This window comes from Gadus morhua, chromosome 11 (assembly GCF_902167405.1).
Source record: "Gadus morhua chromosome 11, gadMor3.0, whole genome shotgun sequence".
NCBI classification, from domain to species: domain Eukaryota; kingdom Metazoa; phylum Chordata; class Actinopteri; order Gadiformes; family Gadidae; genus Gadus; species Gadus morhua.
In genome coordinates, this window is record NC_044058.1 from 16,954,291 (window position 1) to 16,970,311 (window position 16,021).

Sequence of the window (16,021 nt, forward strand, 5' to 3'; positions counted from 1 at the left end):
GAGAGCTTGCACGAGATATGTGCTCGGGCGGGGGGGGGGGGGTCGGGTTGAAAGCTAAACCAGCCTATTCACAGATCACAATCGCTACCATCCACCATGCGAAGTCCCACAATTCACTCCCGCGGTTATATAAATGTGTATGTATAGGCAGATAAGGGCTGTAAAGGCATCACAATCATCACCACTTTGCACCAGCGCCCCCTAGGTGGTCAAATGTGGCACTGTTCACAAAACTGTAAAAATCGGGGGGGAACAATTATCGCATCTTTATTTTTAGATGACAAAGAGGGGGTCGTCTTTTTGTTCATTTGGTGCAATTAGGGTGCAGGACCCTAGAATCTCAGTGTCAAGGGCCGTCGACTCCCATTCCTTTGGATAAGTTAACCGGACGAGTGTTTTTTAAAGGCTCACTCAACAGTCAAAGGGTTTGTGGTTCGTGTCTGTGTTTGGCTGAGGCAGGGGGAAAACAACCTGTCGACTGGACTCACACTCCAGCACAAGGTTCACAGAGAGAAGAGGGGAGGTGGGAGAGAGAGATCGAATTGAGGGAGTGAGGGAGAGAGACAGAGATAGAGAGGGAGAGGGGAGAGAGGGAGAAAGAGAGGGAAAGAGAGAGAGAGAGAAAGAGAGAGCAAGCTCTTGCCTCAAGCCAAACTGACACAAACAGACAACTTCAAAGTGAAGTCTGTTGTTTATTTGGCGAGAGGCGGAGGGGAGGGGAGAGAAAAAAGACGAGGGAGAGAAAAAATGTATCTGATATGCAACTGTCAGGAGAGCATTTTCACATGCAAAATAGCGAGTGAGTGAGAGAGATTACCTAGAGGCGGAAACATGACAGCATTCACTAGGGTCAGAATGGATCATCCTCCTCAGTGCCTCCCCTGCTCTCTCTCTCTCTCTCTCTCTCTCTCTCTCTCTCTCTCTCTCTCCTCTCCATCTGCCTCTCTGTCTTTATCCCTCTCTCTATCTTTCCCTCCATCTCCCCTTCCTCCCCTCATTCCCCTCTCTCTCTCGCCCCCTTCCTCCATCACTGCACTGCACTTCTGCACTTCCTCAGCCCGGCAGCTTAAATCCAGACTAAATTAGCTGAACAAGATTAAATGCTTTTGGCCTTGAGCTCTTCCACATATTGGTGGAAGACTGAGGGAGACCTAAATGGTGTCTGACTGGGTCGGAACCTATGGATGCATCGTGTATGTGTGGTTTTGTGGCGTTTATGCATTTATGTGTGGGTGCGTGCGTGCGCGTGAGTGGGGATGGAGGATGGTCTTTCTGCTCTGGCAGTCAATTGTAACCCGATTAAACACAAGCGCCGTGTTGGTTTAAATTCAAGCCACACATAATAAAGATTAGATGCCGCGGAGACCCAAAGAGTCACCGCCGTATGTGCGTCTCTTGCTGCGCTCAAAGCGGGCCCGATGACAGGCCTGCTTCCCAGGCTATAGGCATCCAAAGCTGAAGGAAACGTCAGGAGTGGAGGGGGCGGGGGGGCGCTGCAGACTGTAGTGAATGTCCTCAGTGGACAATTTAATCAGTTTGGCTGGATGGCTCCACACTACCTTCTAAATGAACAGAGCTCTGCTGCCGGTGTCCGTCGGCCCTGGCTAATGCTGGGCTGAGGCCCGCCACTGCTTTGTTTGAGTCAGTGGATGAGCGAGGCCAGAACAGAACGAGAAGGGGTCTCTCCGTTTTTTGCGGTTGTGATTAGTATGTTTGAGACACTAGCCGACCAACAACGAAAAAAAGTGAAGTGAGTAAAATAAAAATGCAGCACCATGCAGATGCCATATGTGCCCTGAAGAGAACTGTAAAGAGACCTCCACTGAGAGAGAGACAGAGAGTGATAGAGTGAGAGAGTAGGAGAGAGAGGAGAAAAGAGGAGTCCACTGCTGCATATGACTGCAATATAAACACTGGCAGCGAACAAAGATGTTGCCTCAGATTTATATTTACCTTCAATCCAGGGAGGAAGGTGGAGAGAGAGAGAGAGAGAGAGAGAGAGAGAGAGAGAGAGAGAGAGAGAGAGAGAGAGAGAGAGAGAGAGAGAGAGAGAGAGAGAGAGAGATAATGAAATAAATGATACAAGAAGAGGCCCCATCAGATAAGCCGCTGTTTATCCCGCTGTAGGCCAAATACAAATTGTCAATTTAATGAACACGGTGGACGTGATGAAAGCGCGGTGAAGGAGCCCTCCGCCCGACAAACAGTCGGGAAATGTTATCTTAATATTGTTCCGCCGTTATTCAGCCCATAACTTAGGGGGCTGCGGGGGAGGGGGACGGGGGCAGTATAGGGGAAGGGGGGCGGGGTAAGGAGGCTCTCTGTGGCCACAAAGGCCAGGTCCCCCCTGTGCAGGCCATGTTATTGCCTGCTTTTATTGTGCGCCATAGCTCACGAGGTCTAAACACACTTAAAGAATACACGTATAAACAAACACGCAGGTGCGCAAAAGAGTGCATGTGCACATGCACACACAGAGCCGAAAAGTGTGGATGGGAAGTTACCCCATGCAGGCGCACCTGGGCTGGGCGCACACATACACACACACAAACACGCATATATAAATACACACACACATGCACCAAATATTGTGCATGCAAAGCCACACACTTGAGCACTTGCTCAAATGACCAGAGGAGAAAAAAAAATCCAAATAAAACAATGTAACTCAATGCTGTACGAGGGGCTTGGAATGAACTAGGAATATGTGTGTGCGTGCGTGCGTGTGTGCATGTGTGTGTGTTTGCATGTCCATGCGTGCTTGTGTGTGTTCGTGCAAGTGTGTGTTTGAGTGTGAGTGTGCATGTGAGTGAGTGTTGGATGCGATCCTTCCCGACTAATTTAGAGTCATAATGGATTTTATGAATTTCCCTCTATTCATCAGAACATTTTTTCACTCAAAAACTGCAAATCAAGAGAGTGATAAAAGCTGCCCCGGAAAAGTGTGAGGAGGGTGGGGTAGAGGGGTCTGATTTGTGTGTCATTGGCAGGTCAAACGCCCCCCCCACCCACCCCCATACCCCACCCAGACACCCCTATTCCTCCTGACACACATACTACACCCAACCTCCCCCTTACCCCCTTCACCAGCTCTACTCCAGCTGTGATTACAGCCACCCAGATGCTTTGGAAACCCCTCCTCATTTCACCGCCACCCGAACACAAACCCACCCCTCCAGCTCCCCTCCCCCCACTTTTTTTTCTTTCTTCCCCCCCCCCCCCCCCCCCCCCCCCCCCCCACCCCATCCCTCGTCTCCAAAATCACCATCATGATCGGAAGTAGGCACCAAAAATTATCTATTATCTCCATATTTATATATTGCCGGCACTAAATTGAGCCAGGAAGAATTACTATCAATATGAATTTGGGCGACAATAACTCTCGGGGGCTTGGGCTCTGAGGACGGAGCGCTCTTTATCAGGCCTCTGATAGCCCTTAAATACAGCGTAAAGGAGCCGTATCCTCGCTTTTCTCCCTCTAATATCTGCTCGCATTAGCGCCTCGTAAATCAAATTACACCGGCGGAATTTCATTAGGTTCACCTGCCACTGCTGCCGTGCCGTGAAAATATTTATGTTGGGCTTTTTTCTACTTCTTCTCGCCAGCGTGATCGTACGTCTTTGCGTTATGCGGGCAAAAAAAATACAGACAGGGGAGTGAGTGGAAGAAGGTTAGGAGGAAGGGGAAAAGAAAGTGGGATGAAGCCAATTATCTTTTTTTTGGAGTGCGTGACTAAAATCCGACGGCAACACTGGCCGCTGCTGAGGCGGGGGTTTGATCGCAGTTCGGGGGGCCCGCCGGTCGCCTGAGAGTCTGGGTGGGAAGCGGGCCCCTTCTGCGGTCTGACGTCCAGAACCAGAGCCACCCTTCACAACCTGATCCTCCTCTGTCTAACATAGAGCTCAGCCTCATCTTCCTCACCCCCAGGGGGCTTGAGGTGTGGCGCCGGACCAAGCAGCCAGGAACAAAAGAACTAACTAAAATATAAAAATATAAATACACAAATAAATAAAGTACGAATAAGTAACAATTCAAAATAAGATTTTTTGTTACGTAAAAACACTAAACAAACAAACAACTAAACAAATCCGATCTGGGCTGATAGTCAGTGTGTGTTGCACTGTCTAATTGCCTCAAAATAAACCTTTTCTATGCATTGTTGTCAGTTTCAAATGGTTTGTGCCGCAACCACCACTTAAACATCTCTGGCGGTTTTCTGGGTGGGGTGGGGGGTGGGTGCACCAGGGAGGACTGCGGGAGGAAGTGCGCTGGGAGTGCTTCCTGCGAATTGGATTCTGATTAGACACAGAGAGGTAGATATAAAGTGCATCGGTGACCACGTCATAATAAAAAAATAAAGATACAAATCGAAGCCGGAGTCTATACGTCAAAGGGCGGTGTGACTGTTAATCATTGGGCACCTCGTCTCTCCGTGTGCGTCCCCGTCTCATTACCAGGGCCCACACCCGGCCGCTCCTATGTACTCTCCTGGCTCAATATCATTTTAGAATAATGAGCTTTGTTCCTTATCTAATTAACAGGGGCCTCGGTCCAACCCCCCCTTGCCGCCTAACCTAGCCCCCTGTATTTTCTGTGAATTAGGTAAGCAGGCTCATTGGTGTAGCCCACGGATGTTTAGCAAATTGGCTCGCTCGGCCAGCGCGCTACTGTAAGAATACTGAGCCCGGGCAGCGTCTTGTCTTGAGTCTCGCATAATAACCGTGCGACGTGGCTTCAGGCCTGTGTGTGTGTGTGTGTGTGTGTGTGTGTGTGTGTGTGTGTGTGTGTGTGTGTGTGTGTGTGTGTGTGTGTGTGTGTGTGTGTGTGTGTGTGTGTGTGTGTGTGTGTGTGTGTGTGTGTGTGTGTGTGTGCACATGCTCCACTGGGCAGAAGCAGAGACCTGGTCCAGCCTTTCTCTTATTACAGAAATTGTAATTCAATGATCACCTTAGATCAAACGCGTGCCATAAATCAGATAGGGCTGACAGAGGATGAAAAATGTTATTAATAATGTGAAACTTATTATACAGTCCCAAACGCTCCCTTGATAAATGACATTGTTTGGGCTTGACAATGATTGCATTTAAAATATTATTTCTGTTGTGCGCTTTTGTGTACGTGTCGCTCGCTTGTGTGTCCTGTGTGTGTGTGTGTGTGTGTGTGTGTGTGTGTGTGTGTGTGTGTGTGTGTGTGTGTGTGTGTGTGTGTGTGTGTGTGTGTGTGTGTGTGTGGAGGAGGGCAGAGAGACAGAGGTGGGGTTCCTTAGGTTCATAAAATATTCAAGAAGTTTCCCAAGCCCTCTCCGAGGGGATACAAACATGTGTGTGTATCTGTGTCTGTCTGTGTGTATATGTGTATGTGTGTGTGTGCATGAGTGTGTGTGTGTATACGAGTGTGTCTGTGCGAGTGTGTGTATAAGAGTGTGTGTGTGCGAGTGTATGTATATGTGTGCGTGCGTGTGCTTGTGCGTTTGCGTGTGTGTGCGTGTGCGTGTGTGTGTGCGTGTGTGTGTGTGTGTGCATCGCCACGCGTGCGGCCATAAAAATAAAACGTCTCTTGCCTCACCACAACACACACATCCCCCCACCTGCACCCACTTTCTCCTGCCCCCCCAACACACCCAAAAAAGGAGCCTTGCACATGTTAAAGTCACGAAGCTGCCTCACTTGCTCTGTTATTACCGCTGCTCATAGTCAAATAGCATCAAACATGAGTAACTGCAGAGACCCACCCTGCGCGGCCCGTTCGCTCAGGAGACGCTGTTCCATGCAAATCAAATCCATTTCAACCGGGGCTTTGCTTTTGTGTGTGTGTCTTAATGAGATAGAAGGGAGTTTATTATTCTTCATGACTAAATGTATTGAAGTAACCGTTAACATAAGTCTCCATGAAGGAGTCGAAAAGGCTACGCACGCACACACACTCGAACAAATACGCACACACACACTCGAACACACACACACACACACGAACACACACACACACACACACACACACACACACACACACACACACACACACACACACACACACACACACACAAAGAACAAAAGGTTGCAAGGTATAAGGGCTTGGGGAGAATACTGCGTCGGGGATAACGGTGACTTTTGTCTCGCTGTTGTTTCCCTCTCTCGTCCTCCGTTGTGATTTGGTATTCTTTATGACACGGTACAGCCCACCAGACCACAGACAGGGCAGCCCACCTGCATGGCTCCGGCGGGCCGCAGGTATGCCTGTTCATTAACGCGCTTCCCCGCTCCGCTCCGCAGCCACACCTGCAGCGCGCCGCACATAACGGACGGCCCGACGCGCACAAACACACACTCACACACCGATTATGCTCCATCACCAGAGGAGCGCGGCTGGCTTATTTTCACAATACCTCAACACATACATTAAGGCAGACCATTAGTGTGTGTGTGTGTGTGTGTGTGTGTGTGTGTGTGTGTGTGTGTGTGTGTGTGTGTGTGTGTGTGTGTGTTTGTGTTCGTGTTCGTGTTCGTGTTCGTGTGTGTTCATGTTTGTGTGTGTGTCTGCGCGTGTGTGTGAGACCTTAAGTCGCATAGCTAAGTGATAAAGAGGGCTACTCTTTGAATATGTTTGAGAACAAGCAGACCCACCAGACTTGATGGCTAAACGTTAAACCTGTTCGGATAATCTGACCCATGGATTTGTAAAAGCGTGAGAAAAAGCCAATGTAAACCTTTGACTTTCCATTCACACATTATAAAACTCCATAGGTGTAATGCATTATGTTCTGTTGTTATGGTTCTGTCCTTGTCATTGTATATTATGCAGTTTATAGACATAAATACAAAAGGAGACCCCCGAAACAGACTATAATGCCATTAAGTGTGATAGAAGGTGTGTGTTGGGGGGGGGGGGGAGTGGGGGGGCACCCAGACAATCACTGTACTGTGTTCAGCTTTTGTGTGTGTTTTTTTTTACTCAAATATAAAAATATTTGTATTTGAGGTGGGGCGCCCGTAATTGATGACTGCAGCTGTGCTAATTAAAAACGGTTGAAGTTTCATTAATCTTGGTCCGGGTGTGCGAAGGGAGGGGGGGGGGGGGGCTGCTTATGTGTTTGTTGAGGTGATCGTGTTGATGGTGGCCATGTTCGCACTGGTGAAAGTGTCTTGCACGCACAGGCACGCACACACACACACACACACACACACACTCACACTCTCAAACACACGCACACACTCACGCTAACACACACACACACACACACACACACACACACACACACACACACACACACACACACACACACACACACACACACACACACACACACACACACACACACACACACACACACTCTCTCTCTCTCTTGCAATTGCACACAAACGTGCAAGGCCAAACCTCATCACCTGGGTTATTTGGGCAAGAAGGGACGTTGTGGAAGTTTATTAGCATGTTGAGGTTAATGTGAAACGACCATTAATAATCGTGACAAAGGCCAACACATAGAGCCCCTACCACATCCCCAGCCTAGTAGTACCACAGGATTCCTGCAGCCCAACATGGGAACAATACACAACACCATCAGATCTGTTTACCAGCATGTCCTGGGTTGAGATGCTAATTGCTTTCCTGACAATGCTTTGTTACATCGCATGCAGACATACACACACGCACACGTATGCATACACACGCAAACCCACGTACACAGACAGACATTTTCATACAGCATTGGACAATAAATTAACCAAACTTATGCTACTTTGCCTACGTTTGCATAACAAAACTAAGTCCGCCAGTGAGGCGTGTAATGTCACCCACTTTGTTGAAGGAGAGCGTAGGGTAAAGGGATTGTCACATTGTACGTGTAAAAACAAATGCAAAAACATGCAAATTGTTAAAATCAATTCTGTGACCACTTGATCAACAGAAAGCCTAAAACGATCAATGGATTGTTCCCATCAAGACACACTTCACGGTACTGAAGAACAGCAACAACTGCCCCGTCAAAAACTCTGCGCACAAAATAAATCTTCAAATCAGAGGAGCCACTCCACGGAAGATCGCGCACACAGGCCACGGGTTGATGAAGCCAGCATCACATTGTTACCGTGACTGCCATTGTCACGGCGACAGTTTTACTAAGTGGCACCTAGGAACGGCACAGATGGGTATCATCATCGCACCGTAATGGCTTCTACATGTTAATTCACAACTTTAACTCCTCCGCCACGACTCAGCCATGGAAATTATGGCGTGCCTGCATCTGTTGGAGGCGGTTTGTTGTAGGAAGGAGAGCGAGCGAGAGAGAGAGAGAGAGAGAGAGAGAGAGAGAGAGAGAGAGAGAGAGAGAGAGAGAGAGAGAGAGAGAGAGAGAGAGAGAGAGAGAGAGAGAGAGAGAGAGAGAGAGAGAGAGAGAGAGGGAGAGGGAGAGGGAGAGAGAGAGGGAGAGAGAGAGCGAAAGAGAGAGAGGGCGAGAGAGAGAGCGATAGAGCGAGAGAAATAGAGCGAGAGAGAGAGGGTAAAGGCAGTAGCATATGGCGCCACGCAGCCATAAACAAGCTTTATGAAAAGGCCGGGGACATTTATTTAATCAAGGGATACCTGAGGAATCGCAACGAGACGCAACACTTTGTCCCATTATTGTTAGCCAATAAATGTAACCGCTTTACCAGGAAAGGCAAGACACCCCGCAACAGCCAACCGGGACCAGAGAGCACGGCTGGAGAACTTAAAGAGCTGGCTATACATGGGTACGCTCTGACATGGCACAAACACATTGCACATGTGTTTAGGTAGGGCTGGAAGAACGAGAGACAGACACGACACAACGTTGAGAAGGACAGAATAAAGAGAGCGATCTCTTTCTGTCTCTGTGTCTGTCTGTCTCTCACTCACCATAATAGAGAGGGACAGAGTGAAAGGAAGACCGATAGAAAGAATGAAAAGAGAAAGAGAAAGCCTGAGGGACAGATACAGAGTTAAATCCCAGAGAGAGCGGCAGAGAGAGTGACACGCAAAGAAATAAAGAAAAAAACAGAGAGCAACCAACAAAGAGAGAGAGTGAGAGAGTGATAGTGCAGCCATAGACATAAGAGCACTAGGGACAACAATGAGCACCAACTGGTCATCTGGTGTATCAGAGTGCTGTGTTAATGTTGATCAGTGAGACCAGGAGACCAACGTGCTGTTGTGACTCTGGGCAGTCTCCTGGAGACAGACACAACACACACGGCCCACTGACACCGTTCTCTGTTTCCTGCTGTCCAGGGATGTACGCTCTCCCATACACACACACACACACACACACACACACACACACACACACACACACACACACACACACACACACACACACACACACACACACACACACACTTACACATGCCTGCACGCACGCGGCCAGACAAGCACATGCACACACACTGCCTCTTTATAGTCGGTTTCACCGAGTGTCTCTCGTCACGCATTAACATTTTTCACCACCCATGCTGTCCTCTGCTCTCCCTCGCTAACAAACAATATCCCTGAGCAAATGTAAAGAATTAAACAAGAAATTGATTACCGGCTGACCTCTGAGGGGCCCCAGCCAAATAATATCAGAAAATAACAAGCTGGCTGTAATGGCCCTCCAGAGCAGCAGAAAACCTCTCATTTGTATTGAGGAGGAACAGCGGCCGGCACTCCATAACGGCCCCCGCAGTACACTGCCCTACACTGGGGGGTCATTTCCACAAGTCCCAGTGTACTGACAGTAATCAGGCGCGCGCACACACACACACACACACACACACACACACACACACACACACACATATATATATATATATAGACGCACAATAGACCCTCAAATCCAATATATATATATATATATATATAGACACACAAAAGACAGACACACACAAACACAAGCACACACACACACTTTGTATACACACACACATACAAGACATCGACATAATTTATACACACGAAAGACACACACGCAACCGCACACAAAGCACGGGGTCAGGGGGCCAGTGGTAGCTGAGAGCCAGCTGTGACCTGTCGGCCCAGGTGCTCAGGAAAACCGCTGTTAACAGCGACGATTGATGATCTAATCAAACTGTCACCAGGGCCGTGCGCCCTGGTAAAAAGGGGCGGAGGGAGGGAGGGGGGGGGGGGGGTCGCTCGGTGGGGTAGGATGGAGGCCCGGTAAGGGAGGGAGGGGTTGGGAAGGGGGGAGGGGGGGGTGGATCCAGGCTGTGTGCATGCCGTTAGCCTAAATTGGGAGTGACAGACTCAATAGTGAAAGGCCCTTTTTTTTTTTCTCCCCAGCAGTAATGCAGGAAACAACTAGAGCCTTCTTCCGGAGGATGTCATATAATCAACGGGTGGCTTTTCTCTCTCTCTCTCTCCCTGTCCCTCCCTCCCTCTCTCTCTCTCTCTCTCTCTCTCTCTCGCTCTCTCTCTCCCTCTCCCTCTCCCTCTCTCCCTCTCCCTCTCTCTCCCTCCATCCCTCCCGTCCTCTTGCGTAGCGGCTGGAGAGCCTCTTTGGGAGGGTGGGGATGTAAACGCTGTAAACGACGGAGCAGGATCTGTGGATGGCGGTGGCTGGGGTGGATGGGGGGGGCCACCGTGGAGCCGGGACCGTGACACGTCAATTACGGCGTTTAAATCCACGCACACTGCAATCCTTAGAATATGCAGCCCTCCCTGATCTCCGTACGGAGGTAGGCAACCACCCCCACCCTAACCACTTATGCACACACACACACACACACACACACACACACACACACACACACACACACACACACACACACACACACACACACACACACACACACACACACACACACACACACACACACACAGGCGAACACATTCAGACCACGCATTCATGAAGGAATAACTTAGAATCCTGAAAGGCATGCGGCCAAGGCTGGGGGGTCTGGATAATGAAACCTTGAATGTCTGGTGACAATGAGCGTACGAAACTGGACAACGAAACCAGAGCCACAGAAATGCAGATTTGACATATATAGTTCCCCCCCCCCCCCCCATTCACAGCCCACATACATATTCATCTACTTATGTATATTCCATACATATGTATTCATCTCCTTCTCACTATAACGCGTGGGGAGGAAGGCTATTTTTTAAAGGAGAACGGCGTGGACAAATCATTGGTCCATTATGACGTCGTCGTACGAGAAAGCAAAAGGGCCACAAGTTCAGGACGGGGCCCAACTTAATAACGGAAGCCCCGGTTGATCGGTGTCTGTTCTGCTCGCTGGGACTTAATCTCCTTCTCGGGGAGATCTCCGTGACTGCTGCGCAACTCGTCCAGAACACATTAATTCAATCGCGGTTTGGCTAATTCATTGATTAATTGGTTCATTAGCGGTGCCTGGCAACATCCATTCCTGCCTCGATAGTTTGATGTTTCAATACAGACAAATAAAATGAAGATATAACAGGCAGCTGGCCGGCGGCGTCTCACTTTCTTCCTTTTCCCTATTTCATCCCCACGATCCTGCTGTGTCCAAGGCCTGTCAGCGACAGGGCCAGCGGATTGCGTCAGCGTCCTAAGTGGGCCCAGCTTTTTGAGCCATGGGAGGTGAAACCACAATGAAGGTGAACCACGCTCCCCCCCTCCTTCCCCCCGTTGAGTAATGCCTCGGGGTTCCGGCAGAAAAGGGACTTCGCACTTAAGAAGTAAACGATATTGAGCGGATTGAGCGGCGCCGGAGATGATGCGGTGGCGGAGACGCGTCCCGAGACAAACGGCCATGGCTCCTCTTTGTCCTGCTCGCAGTCAAGGGCGTGCGACCGTGGGCCGTGGGCCACGCCGCCGCCACCACTCGTCTCTGTGTTTCCCCGGGTTTTGGGGTATGATCCGGGTGGGCTGGCACGCGGCTCGTTGACCATGACCTGTGGCGAGGGCGCTCGTGCATTGGCCGCAAGTCAACCGCCACATGTACTGGACCCCCCAGATTTATGGACCTCCCCCCTGTGGGTGCGGCCAGAGAAAGCAGAAGGACTGCGCTGCGGCTAATGATGAGCACAACCACACAGGGTGGATGTTTTTTAACATAAAAGCGTGTCAGCCTTTTCCCCAAACACACACACAACCACACAGCCCTGCACCATGTGCCCATGACAAGTGCATAAAAACCATTCCCATGCGATAGCACGGTGGGCCAAGCCATAAAAACTTAATGCACCTAATTTTCCAGTAATCAAAGTTTTATAGACTGCGACTGCGATAGCTTTTAAACTAACAAATTTTAATTATTGCTTAATTTTAACAGCAATATTAATGTGATCCCTCATTCTGCAAGCATTCATTCGTCATGAAATATTGAGTAGGGTAAATAAGGGGAGGTAGTGTCCTCCCACTCAAACAAACCAAGGAACACAAAAGTGTGTGTTGTGTGTGTGCGTCGCATGTTTGTGTCGCACTTGTTTGTCGTTGTGGGTAGGTCTGTGTGTGTTTATGTGCATGTGTGCGTTGAAGAATGGTCTGTGGTTACCCTAGCATTGCCACTACCATTAACCAGTGTTTGCTGTTGCACAAACAACACCACTGGAAAAACCGCAGTCGTATATGACCATATGACAGATTCAGGGATACAAACTGCGTTGGGTGTTGTATGTGTGCTATGGTGCAGAAATGTTATAGTGTGTTGAGAACGATGGTTGTTGTTAATGCCTCCCGCTAATTGCCCACTCATTTAGACATCCTGTAGGATTTAATTGGAGACTTGGATAATTACCTTGTTCTATGCAAAAAATAAAGATAAATCGATAGATTAAAGTAATAAAGACAGCTATCAACAGTCTCAAGCCATAAATGAGGCAATGAGGTAGCTCCGGAAATATTCCGAAAGAGCAATGATCTATGATACAATAATACAATTCAACATTGCTTTCATACAAAAAAATCAACAGCACAAAAATATAAAAGAAAGATTTAAGAATATCCAGCTAGTCAGTTTGCATTCATTTTTAATGGGAAGACTCCCTGTTCCTGCTGCCCTCTCCCTTAGTTTACCCCTTTGACGCTTACAGTAACACCGCAGCAGTGGTGGCGGATAATGTTATCGACTGCTGGCTGCTCTTGGGTGGTTCAAAAGGAGATAAAACGAGAAGCAGGCCTCCCATCCAACGCCAAGGCAGGGAGACAAAGTGCTGACAGAGGCAGATAAGGCAAGGAAGAAAGGGAAAGATTAAAGAGCAGATTAATTATCAATAATTAAGGGAAAGGATTTTTCTAATGAATCAGGGGTTGCTTGTCTTCATCTGCTCTTTATCTCACTATCACACGACTCTCTCCCGCTCGCTGGCTCGCTCTCACCCCATTGCCTGCCTTTGCTCACACTGTCTTACCGTCTAACCTTCCCACACACACGCACATGCATACGGATGCACAAACACACATACACACACACACTGTGGCAATATGGGCCTACACACGTACAAAACCTACACACGTAAAAGAACGCACAAAAAAATCCCCCAAAAATCATATGAACTCCATTTTCTGTGTGTGCGGGTGTGCGTGCATGTCTATGTTAGTGTGCATAAGTGTGTTTGTGTGTGTGTGTTTGTTAATGCATATGTGTGGGTGCCTGCATGCATGCATATATGTGTGTGTGTGTGTGTGTGTGTGTGTGTGTGTGTGTGTGTGTGTGTGTGTGTGTGTGTGTGTGTGTGTGTGTGTGTGTGTGTGTGTGTGCGTGTGTGTGTGCGTGAGCGTGTGTGTAAGCGTGTGTGTAAGCGTGTGTGTAAGCGTGTGTGTAAGCGTGTGTGTAAGTGTGTGCGTGTGTGTGCCTTCTGCACAGTCAGGACTGTGTGTGTTGGGCCCATATTGCCACCGCGCCGGTGCCAAACATGGCGGGAGAGAGGGGGTGTCTTCCGCACTGGCCCCTGCCCTGTTGCTGTTGGGCACGGCTAGCCTAGCTAGTCCCGGCCCCCACGCGCCTGTTCCAATATGGCTGCACCGCATGGTGCAGGGGCTGGGGCTCTGAGCCCAGGCTCTGCTGCTGCCAAGCCAGATGACCTGCTCCGCTACCAGCCCTACCACACACACACACACACACACACACACACACACACACACACACACACACACACACACACACACACACACACACACACACACACACACACACACACACACACACTTATTCACCAACCAACAAAGACACCCATGCATGCACGCACATGCATACACAAAAAGGGATGCGGACACGCACACAAACAAACGTGTTAACGTGCCGACACACACTCACACACACATACAGACACATACACATACACACACTACAGCACATGCACACACAGGCATGCACACACACACACACACACACACACACACACACACACACTCCACCATGCCCAACCGCAGCAGTGCACGTACATTAGAGGGTGGGGGGGCTTCATAAGATGGAACTGGAAATAGAATGTGTGTGGGTAGGGGGACTGCGTTGAGCGCATAACATTATGAGATAGCATTAAGTCTATGGAAACATCACTAGGATCTGTGAGGGACATTCTCATCCCGTGTGCTCCATGAATCATAAATCCACTAAACCGCTATTTCTGGCTCCGGCTTCCCCATGCCTTTCTTATAAAACGGAGCCCGACCTGTTTGTCGAAAATTAGCAGCAACGTGTTGAGGACAGAGATAATAATGCCATCTTTATGCTGGACAATAACCAGGGACCACACTTGAGGGGCTAAGCTACGTCAGAGTTCTGCCCCCCCCCCCAAAGAAACCCACTTGTGCAACTTTGAGGATTCAAAGTCTCCAAAAACATTCGGTGCAAATTGCACGCCATCAGCCATTTTCTCTCCCTTAAACTAATAGATCGTTCTCCTACGGCTGGCAGCGCTACCCGCTCCGAGAGTGATGAGTGATGATTAGTCCAAGCAGTTTATTATTACAAGCATAAAAATAGTGTGTGTGTGTGTGTGTGTGTGTGTGTGTGTGTGTGTGTGTGTGTGTGTGTGTGTGTGTGTGTGTGTGTGTGTGTGTGTGTGTGTGTGTGTGTGTGTGTGTGTGTGTGTGTGTGTGGGGGGGGGGGGGTATTTTAACAATTACCTATGAAAACAGATATGTGGGACAGGTCAGGCGCCTCACGGAGTCTCGCGCCATTTCAGAAATGACTAATTACGTTCAATTGAGGCAAGGTCGCAGCTGTCAATCACACGGGCGGAGAAACCACTCCCCCGTTATTAAACTGTTGGTTTAGGTGCCGGTAGACACACTGTTTAAGGTGAGAGTGAACACACACACAACTTACTGTTTCTTTGACTGTCGCCCCCCCCCCCCCGCCCCCCCCACCGTTTTCCCCGGATATCTCCTCCACCACCCACCCGCACGCACACACACACACACAAACATGCAGAAAACCTTCATTAGCTTCACTCATAAAAATACCAAAAAAAAACACACAAACAAACGCACACATATACACTTAAGACACACTCACACATTCCACATCCACATATGAGGGACAGACCCCCTTAATTCCCCCCCTGCGCCTGCATAGAGGAAGCTGGTGTGAGTGAGAGGGAGACCCAGTTGTGTCACTTTAGAGCAGTTCAGCCCTCCTCCTCCTCCTCCTCCTCCTCCTCCTCCTCCTCCTCCTCAGTCTCTACCCCTTCCATCCTTCTCACTTTCTTCCCCCCCTCTCTCTCTTCTTCCCCTCTCTTCCCTTCCTCCTCCCTTCCAGAGAACTGTCGGGCGGTGGGGCTGGAGTTTGTCACCTCATTCTGCCCACCACCACCACCACCACCAACACCCCCCCCCCCACCCCCCCCCCCCCCCCCCCACCACCACCAGCCCCTCAGCCTGGTCTTGTCCCCACATTCCCCCTCGCCGTCTCCCCCTTGTCTCTTCCCTGCTGCCACCGCCTCCGTGTTAGCTCCACTCCACATCAAAATACCCTGGGTTTGGAGGCCCCCAGTTGGCCAAGCCCCGGCTAAAGTGGAATCTGGCATTACCTACGTCGACTTAGCCCCCAACCCTCGACTCCCTCCCCCCCCCCCCACCACCAC

General features: G+C 49.5%; 1 protein-coding gene across 1 annotated transcript in view; it reads right to left on the reverse strand.

Annotated features, from left to right (window-relative positions):
• The window catches only part of znf407 (zinc finger protein 407), a 69,995-nt gene extending 63,701 nt beyond the window's left edge, over positions 1-6,294 (reverse strand). The window contains exons 1-2 of the mRNA XM_030370376.1: positions 6,205-6,294; positions 4,244-4,296 (exon numbers count right to left, since the gene is read on the reverse strand). Of these exons, the coding sequence (XP_030226236.1) occupies positions 4,244-4,296; positions 6,205-6,294 (143 nt within the window). The remainder of the gene's footprint in view (positions 1-4,243; positions 4,297-6,204) is intronic.
• Positions 6,295-16,021: the final 9,727 nt, after the last annotated feature.